The sequence below is a fragment of the Oncorhynchus masou genome, chromosome 1, assembly GCF_036934945.1.
Source record: "Oncorhynchus masou masou isolate Uvic2021 chromosome 1, UVic_Omas_1.1, whole genome shotgun sequence".
In the NCBI taxonomy this organism is placed as follows: domain Eukaryota; kingdom Metazoa; phylum Chordata; class Actinopteri; order Salmoniformes; family Salmonidae; genus Oncorhynchus; species Oncorhynchus masou.
This window is the reverse complement of record NC_088212.1, coordinates 63,742,396-63,758,381: the sequence shown is the minus strand read 5'-3', so window position 1 is coordinate 63,758,381 and position 15,986 is coordinate 63,742,396. Positions and strand designations below refer to the sequence as shown.

The 15,986-nt window shown below is 41.6% G+C and overlaps 1 protein-coding gene across 2 annotated transcripts; it reads right to left on the bottom strand.

Moving 5' to 3' along the window:
* Nucleotides 1–13,158: 13,158 nt before the first annotated feature.
* Nucleotides 13,159–15,974, bottom strand: LOC135548001 (methylmalonyl-CoA epimerase, mitochondrial-like). Of its 2 annotated transcripts, none has more exons than XM_064977205.1 (3): nt 15,704–15,974; nt 15,082–15,425; nt 13,159–14,955 (listed from the first exon to the last, which is right to left on the bottom strand). In XM_064977205.1, the coding sequence occupies exons 1-3, from the start codon at nt 15,969–15,971 to the stop codon at nt 14,803–14,805; spliced, it is 765 nt and encodes a 254-aa protein (XP_064833277.1). In that variant the 5' UTR covers nt 15,972–15,974; the 3' UTR covers nt 13,159–14,802. The 2 variants fall into 2 exon arrangements, with proteins under 2 accessions (XP_064833277.1, XP_064833272.1); XM_064977200.1 differs by having other exon boundaries at nt 15,082–15,431; nt 15,704–15,973.
* Nucleotides 15,975–15,986: the final 12 nt, after the last annotated feature.

Here is a 15,986-nt window from a genome sequence, read left to right as displayed (position 1 = left end):
CCATACTGGCAGTCTGTCTTGTGAAGGCTTGCCCCCTCCTCCCTCCTCTCGCTTACTCAATCTTCATCCCTCTCTTCTTCTCTCCCACCCTAGCTTTCTCTCTGATGGTTTTGAAAGATATCAAACTAAATTGGATTCTATTTGAAGGCAGCAGCACAGTGTCCTCACATGAAATATACATCTATATCCTTTAAAAGAGACTAAGCCAGGATGGAGTAGACGGAAGGACATGACAATAGCTGTGCAGCGACGCTCCCCATCCAACCTGACAGACCTTGAGAGGATCTGCAGAGAAGAATTGGAGAAACTCCCCAAATACAGGTGTGCCAAGCTTGTAGCATCATACCCAAGAAGACTTGAGGCTGTAATCGCTGCCAAAGGTGCTTCAACAAAGTACTGAGTAAAGGGTCGGAATAGTTATGTAAATATGATATCAGTCAAATAAAACATTTACAAACATTTCTAAAATCCATTTTAGAATAAGGCTGTAACGTAACTGTGGAGAAAGTAAAGGGGTTTGAATACTTTCCAAATGCACTGTACTTGCGTCTTAAAGCTTAAAAAGAACGACATGTCCGTGAGAGTCCCACCTTTATATGGAAGGGTCATATTGCTGTCTGTCTGTCTATTTATATTTGTGACAACTTTTACTTTACTACATTCCTAAAGAAAATGTACTTTTTACTCCATACATTTTCCCTGACAACAAAAAAATGCTTCCATACATTTTGAATGCTTAGCAGGACAAGAAAATGGTCCAATTCACACACTTATCAAGAGAACATCCCTGGTCTTCCCTGCTACCTCTGATCTGGTGGACTCACTAAACACAAAAGCTTCATTTGTAAATGATGTCTGAGTGTTGGAGTTTGCCCCTGCCTAAAAATGGTGCAGTCTGGTTTGCTTTAAGAAAGGAATTTGAAATTATTCATACTGTTACATTTACTTTTGATACTTAAGTATATTTAAAACCAAATACTTTCAGACTTTTACTCAAGTAGTATTTTACTGGGTGACTCACTTATGAGTCCTTTTCTATTAAGGTATCTTTACTTTTACTCAAGTATGACAATTGGGTAGTTTTTCCACCACTGCAGCAATGTACAGGACGATTGGAAATAGGTATAGCAAGGTCACACACCTGCAACCTCACTATGCCCACCTACATAGAATGTAATAGCCTAGCATACTACATACTGTAGGCCTACAAATTCCCAAGGACAAATAGAGGCAGACATACATGCTAACTACTATGAGAAACAAGAGTATGTAGATAACTGGGACTTTCAGACAATGTATGCAGAAGCTAAAGTTTCTCACACTTGTCACAAAGCTGCCGTCACTACTAATGATAAATGAGGCCTCTCTAGGCTACAGCCCCCCCAGTTACTTTACAAAAGAAAGAATCGAACCGAGATGAAAGAGTAATATGGATTGTTGATCTGCGTGCTTTCAGTTCCACGCTTTGCTCAATTTGAAGGTGTTTTGAAGGCACAGGAGAATTCTCTTTGCCTCCCTCTTGGGGTGTTAATAAGCTTTCCTTTAGTGCCACCCATGATTTATACAGGCGTGAATAGGGCTTTCTCTAGGGGCTTCAAGGTTTTTCTTTGTTGCCAATTTTTCTTTTTCCAAAAGGTGGCTCCATTCAGCCTCTGAAAGTCTGTGTAATTGGGTTTAGTTCATTTAAATGCTAATGTCCTGGGATCTGGAAATGACATGCAGATATCACCTCATTGATTCTGAGAGACACCAGCTCGCCATTGACATAATGTCTCGAGATTTGAATCAGGGCTCCTTAAAGCTCAGATAACTCAACAGAAGCATTCGTTCCGCCTACATTACACAGATATACTTGCCGATAAAACCAGCAAATAATATGTGCTAGGGTTGTGAAGTGGTCAAAAATCATGACAGTCTTCATCCATAACCGACAGTTATACGGTAACTGTGTCATCCCTATAATGTACTGTAGTTAACATGTTAAATGGAGTTAAAGGACTGGTTCACTAAATGGCATGTTATAGAAGGGTACAAACACCTTTTCGGAGATTTCATTTGTTTTTGAGAAACTTACCCCAGTCGCAATATACTTCCTCGTTGCTCCTTGTGCATTGGGGGGGCGTTGATAAGCAAGAACGCACCAAAAACTTTATTTTAGAAAGACACTTTATAGTGATACAAGTCTTTAGATGTTGTACACATGAAATTGTGTCATTCAGAACTTTACCCGCATGTTATAGATTTGTTTTTATCCTGTTGCAACTCAAGCAATAACACTCCCGTCCACTCTAGCAGCAGGCTACACGGAGAATGAGCTGTTTCCCCTACCCAGCTGGGTCAAATCACACAAAGTGGAATATAGCCTCGAGGATAAGGTTCAGTAGGGAAACAATGTCATGTGTACAACATCTAAAGACCTACATCAATATACTGACAGTGTGTCCGTTTCTAAAAGAACTTACAGTATTTGGGTGTTTTTTGTTCATTTTGTTTGTTTTTTGCACACCCCCACACTGCACAATGAGCGACGAGGAAGTCTATCGCGGCTGGGGTAAGTTTTTCAAAAAACAAGTGATGATTTCTAGTGTATAACACAATTTCTACACCCTTCTACTGTATAACACGCCATTTACATCAAAAAAAAGAAATGCACTTCAGAAATAATTAACTCTTAAGATTATAATTTAGTAAGGGTTTCAAATTGGTACAATACATAGCCTACGTAAAATAGACGCTCGTCTATATTCTCACTCCACACAGTGTGTGACTCTCTCCAGGTGTATGGCATACCCTCGTTGCTCTAAAGATTAAAAGTGCCATGTCCTGGTAGCCTTGGCCCTTAAACACTGAAATAAATGTCTCAGCATTCAATCAGCACATTCAGCAAAGCCTATATGACCCAATGCCCTCCTGGTATATGAGGACTGTCAGACATCCACATCTCTCATAGCTGAAAACCATTTCATCTGGGTCATCCACCAGGGCTAGAGGTCACTGACGAGGCAGACCAAATCTCCTCCAGCAGCACACAGCACCGTTCATACTTCACACTCGGCCGGGCGGGTCGGGGAGAGCAGGTGGGTGTGATTGCGTTCAGTGTGACGCCAGCAACAGACGGAAGGGAAATAACTGTGGCAGGCAAGCAGTGTACAACGGTTATTGACAGAGGAGCAGGAGCATGAGGAGGAACATGCTCTCTACAAGAGACCGATATGAGTCACACACACTGTGGGAGTTATTCACAGGCGGGGGGCTGGCTCTCTCCGTTTTCCCTCTGCCAGGAAACTGCTCAGCGCACATCAAACGGCTTTCCACCCTAGCTATGAAACCCTCAAAGGCCGAAAATCAGAGTGCTCCTCATTTCTCATCCCTGCAGATAAACAGCACACTTTAAAGAAGGCGTCGGATTTTGAAGGATGATGGTTACAAATGAACAACGAGAAGGGTGTTGAATCAATATGCCACTAACCAAGCCAGCCTTGACTGCCTTGGGCCCTCTCTGTCCTCAACACAAAGTAAAAGATCTGGAGGGGAGACCTCTAGTCTCAGATATCACGACTTGGTACTAAGTCATCCTTCCTGCTATGACTTTGATTGAACAATCAAACCTCTATGTGGACCGAGAAATGATTTCCCCTTGAAGAGCCCCATCATTCATTAGACGAGACTGTGCTAACTGAACACCTGGTGGGTAAGGAAGGGTAAATGCGGTGTCTAAAAATACGGAACCGGCGTCCCTCCCATCCCTCCACAGCAGGTAGGTCAGGTGGCCCTGCTAATTACCTAATCTTCCTAGCAGGGCATAATGGTGGCTGCCATCATCACTCACTAACCACTAGAGCATTTAAAAAAAAACGCCTGATGACTTTTTAACTTAGCTTTTATATTAATGAACATCAGTGCCTCAAGACAAATATATATAGCCACAAGCTTCAGTTTTTGAATGAACAATTCTGAATAAATGAAAATAATCCGACTTTGAGTTCTTTAAATTATGTTCCAAAGTTGTATTTCTCTGTTCACTTTTAGCATTAGACTGAGATAGCGAAGGAGCAGAGTATTCTGAAGCCATCACACAGCATGGTATGACTAAGGGTGGGCTCGATGTTGACGGAGATCCCCAGCAAAATGCAGCAAAATGTTTTTTAGAAACATGAAAGATTGTAATCACACAGCTTGTCCCTGTGATGCAACGACTTCAAGAAAACACAAATCCCCTTTCCAACATACACATCCTGATGACATACTACAACCATCCTGGCAATTGAAAGCCCTCACCAATCCCATGAAATTCAAGAACATTTTAAACTGTGGACAAGCAACTACACAAAGTAGCCATGTGATGGAATCCCCCTAAACAGCTATTCTGAAAGGAAGGAAATACATGGGGCCATACAGGGATGTTTTAGAGTGTAAAAAGCTGTCACAATGCCACGAGATCAAAGAGTAGCCTCTGACTATACTCTCCTCATCCCAAATTCACAGCCACATCTCTCATAACAGTCATAGCACACGGCTGACAGCTCTCCTGCAGGGTTAACATCCTGTACTAAAGGAACATTACCACAGGTTTAAAACGTCAGCTCACAGAGGTGTCTATTACTGGGGGCTGAGTCACTGACTTACTGGTGCTCTTGCATGCCGTCCCTAGGAGGGGTGCGTCACTTGAGTGGGTTGAGTCACTGACGGGATCTTCCTGTCCGTGTTGCCCCCCCCCCCCCCCCCTGGTTCGTGCCATGGGGGAGATCTTTGTGGGCTATACTCAGCCTTGTCTCAGGGTAGTAAGTTGGTGGTTTGAAGATATCCCTCTAGTAGTGTGGGGACTGTGCTTTGGCAAAGTGTGTGGGTTTATATCCTGCCTGCTAGGCCCTGTCCGGGGGTATCGTCGGACGGATCCACAGTGTCTCCCGACCCCCTCCTGTCTCAGCCTCCAGTATTTATGCTGCAATAGTTGTGTCGGGGGCTAGGGTCAGTCTGTTATATCTGAAGTATTTGTCCTGTGTGAATTTAAGTATGCTCCCTCTAATTATCTCTCTCTCCTCTCCCGGGGGACCTGAGTTCCGGGACCATGCCTCAGAACTACCTGGCCTGATGACTCCTTGCTGTCCCTAGTCCGCCGGGTCGTGCTTGCAGCTCCCGTTTCAACTGTTCTGCCTGCGGCTATGGAACAATGACCTGTTCACCGGACATGCTACCTTGTCCTGGAACTGCTGTTTTCTACTCTCTCCTCTACAGCACCTGTTGTCTCTAACTCTGAATGCTCATCTATGAAAAGCCAACTGACATTTACTCCTGAGGAGCTGACCTGTTGCACCCTCTACAACCACTAATTATTATTATTATTTGACCCTGCTGGTCATCTGTGAACGTTTGAACATCTTGGCCATGTACTGTTATAATCTCCACCCGGCACAGCCAGAAGAGGACTGGCCACCCCTCAGAGCCTGGTTCCTCTCTAGGTTTCTTCCTAGATTCCTGTCTTTCTAGGGAGGATTTCCTAGCCACCGTGCTTCTACATCTGCGCTGCTTGCTCTTTGGGGTTTTAGGCTGGGTTCCTGTATAGCACTGTGACATCGGCTGATGTAAAAGGGGCTTCATAAATCAATTTGATTGAGGTATGTGTGTGTCAAATATAAAACATTTTTTGCTACTTTCTGAGCCAGGTTACAAATCACAAAAATGGTTCACCTGGATTGCTATCTAAAAATCGGATCACAAAGACTGTTTTAACCAAATTACTTCTGAGCAGTAGTTTATTTATTTATTTATTGAGATAGCATATGACATTTAAATGATCTGAAAACAGAAAAGCTACTGATAAAAAAGTTTCCATTTGTACTGCTACAAAAATACACTAAATGTTCCAGGCAGTAATACCATGCAATAACTGGGGTAGTAATTGTCATCTCTCAAACGAGTTCCTACATTAATCAACTCTCAAACTGAGTTCCTTGGGAGCGCTGCAGGCTGAGAGACGTGTCTAGAAACACCACAAGAGGCAATAGAGAGAGTTCTCCAACCTTCAACACATCTCATCTTGGACACAACCCGCCAGGGGGCAACTGACTGGCCTTGGACATCGGTAGCCTACATGACTGGCTTGCAAAGAAATGAAAGGACACATCATACATCATAAACAGCCGTCTGTGACAGTAGCTTTTGAGGTGAAAACGGTTCTGTTCAAACATAACATTTGAATTAGGCTACTATGAAGACGTAGCTTGTGTCTGTCATTCACAGGACCACAGCCGAATCTAATTATCTTATCTTGATTAAGTGTACAGTATAATGCTGTAAATATGGTAATAGCCATTTATCTGAAAAAACAGAGATCAAGCCTTAGCTGATTCGCTTGTCCCAGTCATAATAATCATCAGCATGAGCAGAAGGAAAACAAGATCCCCAAGTACAACCTCTCTCTTTGCTCTCTCTCATCCACAAGAGTCCAATTTAGAATTCTCCTGCTGCTGCATGAATAGCATCCCAGCAGGCTGCTGCGACACAGTGTTTGTCCTTCAGCTCCTGTGGCACACAAAACAGGAACGAGCAGAGGGGCACCCTCTCTGACGGCTGGGAGAGGGTCAGGAGAAGGCGGGCCACCAGGCGCCAGCTAGCTAGAACATGGGGCTGGTCTCGGACACGGGGACCTGCTGGGGACCGAGGTGCCTCCAGAGCCGCACACCTTCCCCCAGCGGGCCATTTTAAAACCGGACACCTGCTCTAGGACAGAATAGCCATTTACTAAGTAGAATTTCCAAATGTGAATGTAACGTCACAATAAAGTGCAAGTATTATCACGCAAATGTTATTTGGGCACAGACGTTAATTCAATGTCTATTCCACGTTAGTTCAACGTAATTACATTGAAATGTGGAAACCACGTTGATTCAACCAGCACAGTGGGTATTATGTAAAACAACCCAAAACATGTTGGTATTTATTCATCTTTAAAATCAGTCATCATGTTACTGTAATCTAATTTACAGTCATCCTGAAAGCAAGATACACAACATGACCAAAGGTATGTGGACACCTGCTCGTCGAACATGTCATTCCAAAATCATGGGACATTAATATGGAGTTGGTCCCCTCTTTGCTGCTATAACAGCCTCCATTCTTCTGGGAAGGCTTTCCGCTAGATGTCAGAACATTGCTGCGGGGACTTGCTTCCATTCAACCACAAGAGCTTTTAGTGTGGTTGAGCACAGATGTTGGGCGATTAGTCCTGGCTCGTAGTCAGCATTCCAATTCATCCCAAAGGTGTTTTATGGGATTGAAGTCAGGGCTCTGTGCAGGCCAGTCAAGTTCTTCCACACCGATCTCGACAAACCATTTCTGTATGGACCTCGCTTTGTGCATGGGGGCATTGTCATGCTGAAATAGGAAAGGGCCTTCCCCAAACTGTTGCCACAAATTTGGACGCACAGAATCGTCTAGAATGTCGTATGTTGTAGCGTTACGATTTCCCCACACTGGAACTAAGGAGCCTAGCCCGAACCATGAAAAACAGCCCCAGACCATTATTCCTTCTCCACCAAACTTTACAGATGGCACTATGCATTGGGGCAGGTAGCGTTCTCCTGGCATCCGCCAAACCCAGATTTGTCCGTCGGACTGCCAGATGGTAAAGCGTGATTCATCACTCCAGAGAACGTTTCCACTGCTCCAGAGTCCAATAGCGGCGATCTTGACACCATTCCAGCCGACGCTTGGCATTGCACGTTAATCTTAGGCTTGTATGCAGCTGCTCGGCCACAGAAACCCATTTCATGAAGCTCCCGTCAAATAGCTATTGTGCGGACATTGCTTCCAGTGGCAGTTTGGAACTCAGTATTGAGCATTGCAACTGAGGACAAAAGATGTTTACGCGCTAGGCACTTCAGCACACTGCAGTTCCGTTCTGTGAGCTTGTGTGGCCTACCACTTCGACTGAGCCATTGTTGCTCCTAGACGTTTCCACTTCACAATAGCAGCACTTACAGTTGACCAGGGCAGCTCTAGCAGGTCAGACATTTGACAAACTGACATGTTGGAAAGGTGGCATCCTATGATGGTGCCATGTTGAAAGTCACTGAGCTTTTCAGTAAGGCCATTCTACTGCTATTTTTTTTCTATGGAGATTGTATGGCTGTGTGCTCGATTTTATGCACCTGTCAGCAACAGGTGTGGCTGAAATAGACAAATCCAGTCATTTGAAGGGGTGTCCACATATTTTTGTATATATAGTGTATATGGAAAAAAACATCAAGGCCTTCATTAAAATTTGTATTGAGCTAAGACTGACATCAAACCCCTAAGGCAAAAATTCCAAACATGCTGTCATCAAGCTGTCATCTGTGTCATCTCACAATTCAACAGTCTTGAAGCAGTTATAATTCCTACCAAGCCTGACTAAAGGACAATCAAAATGTAATCAGAGCATGGTTTGGTCTAATTTAAAGGCCAATTTCAGATTTAGTTGGGCTTTCTTTTATGTAGGCTTTCAAATACATGTCTTTCAATATGCAGCAGCATCAGACAGACCAGACATGAGTTGACTCCACTGAGCTTACCAACCCTGACATGTCTCCTTGAGTTTCTATAGAACAACACACCAAAAATAATTACAGCGAGTGTGTTGTCTGCTCTGTCCTCTTGTATGGCTAGATCTGGAACTGAGTGGTACACAACAGACAAAGGAAAACAACCCCAAGAGCATCAAAAGCAGACAGTTTTCATTAGCAGTCCATTTTTTGTTCATGATTTTGGAGCTGGTGTGTGTGAGTGAGAGTGTTTGAGAGGACATAGATCACCTTACAATTACACAACAAAATATTTTTTTCAAGATTTATCAATGGCCAGGGTACTTTATTGCACAGCCTGCTACAATTATGACAATATCTGAAGTAGATGTGGCCACAATGTTTTTCTCCATATAACACCATGATTTTCAGATACAATTTTGACAATACATTTGTTCAGATTAGATTTATATTCCCGGCATTTAAGCAAAGGAGAATGCAGCATGTATTGGATAATTAGACACATTTACCCGCATTAAAAGTGTGTCGAACAGGCGGTTAAAAATCCATATTGGTGAATGAGCTAGTTGCAGATGATGAGCCCATGCCATGGTTGCTGTCTGCGGTCTTCAAAAGATGCTCTAGGAATAATGGACCAAAAAACACCTTTCTTTTCGACACACCGGTAATGATAAATCAAACATTTCTTTGTAGATAAATTAAGTCCACACTATCTTACCTGCTGAATTCAACGTTTGTTCTTCGGTCGCTCAAGTCACCTCCCTTTCAGAATTGTGAAAGCTGATGATGCTTCCACACTTGCACGGGATCAGATTACATCCGAGAGAAAGCGGACCAGCCCCGGAATCTGAAAAATATAAGTACCAGTTGAAGCGGCCCCGGAACGTGTATAAACACCCCACTGCAGTTCTCCCCATTGGGTTTCCCACAGAGTTTGTGAAACACTTGTTTCTCCGGTCGTTACGGTGGAGTGGCGGCAACCAGAGGCGATAGACTCGAACCCCACCCAGTCACGGAGAATGAAAAGATAATGGAGAGAAAAAAATATTGGCTTACAAAAGAGTGCAGTGCGACCCATGATACAAAACATAATTGGCCATCCTATTTATGTTTTGTTGGTCACAGTTAATTGGCTATAGATTTGCGTTTAGCCTAACATAAATCATGCATGGACGAGAGAAAGAAAACCTCAATCATATTTTCTGCACTTTTCAAATCACTTTCATGCAGTGGCGGTTCTAGCTTGTATGGCTCCCTGGGCGAACCCCACCTTCAGGGCGCCCTCGCCACCCAAAAGCACCATTCTGCACTAACTGTAATTTTTATTCAGACATTTGGAACAACACAAATAAATAATCATAACATTTAAAACTATGTAACTATAAAAATATACACAAAAACAAGACTCATAAATATCAAAAAGAAGTAACAAAGACAAATAGAAACAAATGTGTTGATTTGGCACTAGAGCATCAATACACTACCCATCCCCCAACACTGTCAACCAAGAGTCAAGACTAAATCAATTGACCTTGGTGGTGTGCAGACTGGTTTTATATTATTATCAATTTTGCACAAACCAGAAAAAAATGCAACAATATGTCTGTGAAACTATATATTCACAGTATTATGAATGAATTGTGGTTTATTTGGTAGCATTTCGTAGTGTGACTGATTTCTCTCATTGCATTAGTACTGTACAAAGTTAGGGGTGCGCTATTTGATAGATTCCCCCGCTCCCCCTACCTCGGGCTTCCAGTGTGGAGACCTGAGGTCAACCTACCCCCGCCCCATCTCGTACTTGAGTGTGAGACCTTCCTAGGCCTGCCATCAAACTAGAATCAGGGCGCCCACCCCAACAAGGTTAATTGACCCACAGTCCCACACGGTGATATGATATCCTTGACGTGATGTAAAAATGAGCGATAGAAAATCGATCGTGCAAATGTCACCATGGGTATAGACTGCCCGTGTCGCCTATACCTAAATCCGTCACTGCTTTTATGGTAGTGACAAAAATAACTACAATGTTATTGTTGTATAATTGGATGAGGTTAAAAAAAAAATGTTTTACCTAAAATTACCAGTCACATAACAGGGTGACATATCTGTTTAAAATAAACAAATTTAAAGAAATGTCATTGAATGGGGAGAGATTGTATGTATAAGCCAGTAATTCGTTCCTAACGCATCAGTGGGCAGCTCATTGAGTGATCATATTCAGCAAAACGACATTACATAACAAAAAGAGGGCGAGATTGGAAACCATCGTACTTCATATCACGCAATAAAATCCATTCATCTTTGCCTCCAGTGGCAAGTTATGAATTAATTACAGTGCCTTCAGAAAGTATTCACACCCCTTGACTTTTTCCACATTATTTGTTGTTTTACAGCCGGAATGTAAAATAAATTAAATTGAGATTGTGTGCCACTGGCCTACACACAGTACCACATAATGTCAAAGTAGAATTATGTTTCTAGACATGTTTACAAATGAATTAAAAATGAAAAGCTGAGATGTCTTTAGTCAATAAGTATTCAATCCATTTGTTATGGCATGCTTAAATAAGTTCAGGAGTAAAACTTTGCTTAAAAAGTCACAAAAAGGTTACATGGACTCACTGTGTAAAATAATAGTATTTAATATGACTTTTGAATGACTACCTCATCTCTGTACCACATCCATACTATTATCTGTAAGGTCCCTCAGTCGAGCAGTGAATTTCAAAAACAGATTCAACCACAAAGACCAGGGAGATTTTCCAATGCTTCACAAAGAAGTGCACCCATTGGCAGATGAGCATGGTGAAGTGATTAATTACACAATTGGATGGCGTATCAATGCACCCAGTCACTACAAAAATACAGGAGTCCTTCCTAACTCAGTTGCCTGAGAGGGATTTCACCATGTGGCCAATGGTGACTTTACAACAGTTAAATTTATATGGCTGTGATAGGAGAAAACTGAGGATGAACCACAACATTGTAGTTACTCCACAAAATTAACCTAATTGATAGAGAGAAAAGAAGGAACGCTTTGTCTTGAATACAAAGCGTTATGTTTGGGGGAAATCTAACACAACTGAGTACGACTCTTAATATTTTCAAGCATGGTGGTGGCGTCGACAAGGACTACAGTTTTTTTTTTAATAAAAAGAAATGGAATAGAGCTAAGCACAGGCAAAATCCTAGAGGGAAACCTGATTCGATCTGCTTTCCAACAGACACTGGGTGACAAATTCACCATTCAACAGGACAATGTAAAACACAAGACCAAACATACACTGGAGTTGCTTACCAAGACAACATTGAATGTTCCCGAGTGGCCCAGTTATAGTTGACTTAAAAATCGTCTTGAAAATCTATGGCAAGACATGAAAACATCTTGACAGAGCTTGAATCCTCTTTTAAAGAATAATGTGCAAATATTGTACAATCCAGGTGAACAAAGCTCTTGGAGACTTACCCAGAAGGTCTCATAGCTGTCTGTGTCAGAGGGTTGAATACTTATGTAACCAAGATACACCACCAGTCAAAAGTTTTAGAACACCTACTTATTCAAGTGTTTTTCTTTATACTATTTTCTACATTGTAGAATAATAGTAAAGACATCAAAACTATGAAATAACACATGGAATCATGTAGTAAGAAAAATAAGTTTTCAATCAAAATATATTTTATATTTCAGATTCCTCATAGCCTGCTTTGCACACTCTTGGCATTCACAACCAGCTTCACTGCACCTGGATTGCATTTCAATTAACAGGTGTGCATTCTTAAAAGTTAATTTGTGGAATTTCTTTCCTTCTTACTGCATTTGAGTCAGTCAGTTGTGTTGTGACAGGTTGGGGGGTATACAGAAAATAGCCTTATTTGGTAAAAGACCAAGTCTATATTATGGCAAGAACAGCTCAAATAAGCAAAGAGAAATGACAGTCCATCATTACTTTAAGACATGAAGATTAGTCAATAAGGAACATTTCAAGAACTTTGAAAGTTTCTTCAAGTGCAATTGCAGAAACCATCAAGCGCTATGATGAAGTTGGCTCTTGTAAAGACTGCCACAGGAAAGGAAGACCCAGAGTTACCTCTGCTGCAGAAGATAAGTTGTTCTAGGCACCAGACTGGTGACAAATTATTGGCAAAGCTACTGAATGTGCGTATTTCACATCAAATTAAACTATTACATGTTTAACACCGCAGAAAGTCAGGGACATAAACACATTGCCTGAAATGTAGTTCCAAAACAAGAGCCTGACTAATGTAATTAGGAATATATGCTGAGGGCTATGAATTGATATTCATGCGGAAACTGTGAGGAGGTTCCTTTTGCATTTCTTCACTCCAATTCCTAACAGCCTGGAGAACTACAGCACTGAGGAAATAAGAAAAGCCTGCTGCAACACTAAAGATAAGACTGGACAGGCTTCTTATAATGTTCATGCAATTAAGCTTAAATGCTTTTAGTACACTGAAACAACCTTATTACGCTCAATATGCTTATCAGTTCATACATTTTTATATCAAGACATTTGTCCTGTTGCATAGCAAGTTCAAATTAGATTTCCAGAAGTTGCAAATCAAAAGGCCATTTTGCTTTTCTTCACAATGAGAGAGAGCATTCCTCTGAGAGCCAGCTGAAAGGTGCATATTTATTGAATTCGCTCCAAATAAATATTTCCACAGCAACTCTGTTTAAATCCGTGTGAAAATAAGTCATTTCATATAAAAACATTTGTCTATGTACACGTGAAAATGAATTAATACATTTGAATTTACTCACCATAAGTGCTTAGAGTCGATCATAGAATTTATTCACAGCAGAGGCAAATAGACACTTCGTTTTAAGGCAGATAAAGATTTTTTTTATTTTTAAAGGAAAACAAACCAATACACTACCGGTCAAAAGTTTCAGAACACCTACTCATTCAAGGGTTTTTCTTTATTTTTGACTTTTCTACATTATAGAATAATACTGAAGACATCAAAACCAAGTCCATATAATTGCAAGAACAGCTCAAAAAAGCAAAGAGAAACGTCAAGACATGAAGGTCAGTCAATACGGAACATTTCAAGAACTTTGAACGTTTGTTCCAAGTGCAGCCGCAAAAACCATCTAGCGATATGATGAAACTGGCTCTCATGAGGACCGCCACAGGAATGGAAGACCCAGAGTTACCTCTGCTGCAGAGGATAAGTTCATTAAAGTTACCAGCCTCAGAAATTGCAGCTCAAAGAAATGCTTCAGAGTTGAAGTAACAGACATCTCAACATCAACTGTTCAGAGGAGACTGTGTGAATCAGGCCTTCATGGTCAAATTGCTGCAAAGTAACCACTACTAAAGGACACTAAGAAGAAGAGACTTGCTTGGGCCAAAAAACCCGAGCACTGGACATTAGACCGGTGGATATTTGTCCTTTGGTCTCGAGTCCAAATTGGAGATTTTTGGTTCCAACCGCCATGTCTTTGTGAGACGCGATGTGGGTGAACGGATGATCTCTGCATGTGTATTTCCCACAGTAAAGCATGGAGGAGGAGGTGTTATAGTGTGGGGGTGCTTTGCTGGTGACACTGATTTATTTAGAATTAACCAGCATGGTTACCACAGCATTCTGCGACAATACAACATCACATCTGGTTTGGGCTTAGTGAGAGTATCATTTGTTTTTCCAACAGGACAATGACTCAACACACCTCCAGGATGTATAAGGGCTAATTTAACAAGGAGGAGAGTGATGGAGTGTTGCATCAGATGACCTGGCCTCCACAATCCCCCTACCTCAACCAAATTGAGATGGTTTGGGATGAGTCGTACAACAGAGTGAAGGAAAAGCAGCCAACAAGTGCTCAGCAATATGTGGTAACTCCTTCCAAGACTGTTGGAAAAGCATTCCAGGTAAAGGTGGTTGAGAGAATGCCAAGAGTGTGCAAAGCTGTCATCAAGGCAAAGAGCGGCTATTTTTATATATATATTTTGATTTGTTTAACACTTTTTGTTACTTCATGATTCCATGTGTTATTTCATAGTTTTGATGTCTTCACTATTATTCTACAATGTAGAAAATAGTATAAAGAAAAACCCTTGAATAAGTAGGTGTTCTAAAACTTTTGACCAGTAGTGTATATATTATATTTCATAGATCAATGCCCTGCTATTATACATATAAAAAAAATGTTACCTTTGCTATCATTATTACTGGTGGAAAAAGCGCAATAATAAATCAATTTTCAAACCGGCTAATTGTGAACTACAGAGTTTATGAGACCTGTGGGTATTCAAGCTTGCTCCAGTTCCACAAGTACACCATCACAGTCTTTTGGGTGGAGGAACATGACAGGTTTCCCATGAGCGCCTATCCGTGGTTTAGCTGACAGGGTTCTAATGTTCCTAGCCTTCAGATCCACTATCGCTGCATTGATATCATCAACCTGAAATCACAAAACATACAATATGATTACATTAGAGAACAGATGAGGGGACAAGGATAGAGAGAGTGAACACTGCCCATTCATGTGGGCTGAACAGCATACGCGGCATTGCTAGGACTGACTCACCTCAATGCAGATATGGTGCATCCCACCAGATTTGTTCTTCTGTAGGAAGCCTGCAATGGGGCTCTTCTCCCCGAGTGGGTGCAGCAGTTCCAGTTTTGTGTTACCCAGCTCCACAAAGACAGTGTAGACTCCATGCTCAGGAAGGGGAACTTTATCGCTGACCTGAGCCCCCAGTACATCTCTGTAAAGAGCAGTGGCTTTCTCCATGTCTGGCACAGCTATAGCGATGTGATTTAGCCTTCCCAGTTTCCATACAGATCCTGGAATACCTTGGCAGAGTGGTGTTGAGTTTGAAATTGTCCTCAGCATTGGAGAACAAGTGTGACGAACACATTTTGAGAGACCTGTAACTAAATAAATAAATTATTTAGTTCAGCCATACTATGCCATACAGCTTTTTGATGAGTACGAATCGTATTTGATTGAAAATGCTACCTGGATAAGTCAAGTAGCTAGCCACAGGAAACACTTGCTAAAAGTAATTCTGCACTAACAACGGCGGATTTAGCTTACTTTGTTGTGTAGCCCGAGATAAAAGTCTAAAGAGACTGTTTCTTACATGTGAAACATTATTTATCAGCTGCAAGCTGGCTAACAACAACAGATAGCTATCTATACGTACGTGCGACCTTCAACACCGACGCCGCCATATTTTCGAAGATTCGTGCAACGTAGGATAGCGAATTGCTTTGAATGTCAAGACAATGGGATAGAGTACACGTATATTGCTTTTCAATTAAACCCCGTACATTGCCATTGTAAATACAGTTATTTGGGATATTAATGTTGTCTATCCAGCTAGCTACGTCTAAACCTAACCTGCTATTCGGATCTTTATAGCACAACAGAGATTGTTTCCGGGGGGGAGAATATTTTCTTGTTATACACATGTTCCCTTGTGTGCA

Bases quoted from the DNA above. Each gene is read 5' to 3' on its own strand.
- LOC135548001 (XM_064977200.1), bottom strand. From the start codon at position 15,971: ATGTGTATAACAAGAAAATATTCTCCCCCCCGGAAACAATCTCTGTTG. The intron at 15,432-15,703 runs GTACGTATAGAT...TTATTTATTTAG, and splicing joins GTCGGTGTTGAAGGTCGCAC to TTACAGGTCTCTCAAAATGT. The intron at 14,956-15,081 runs GTGAGTCAGTCC...TTGTGATTTCAG, and splicing joins TGCACCATATCTGCATTGAG to GTTGATGATATCAATGCAGC.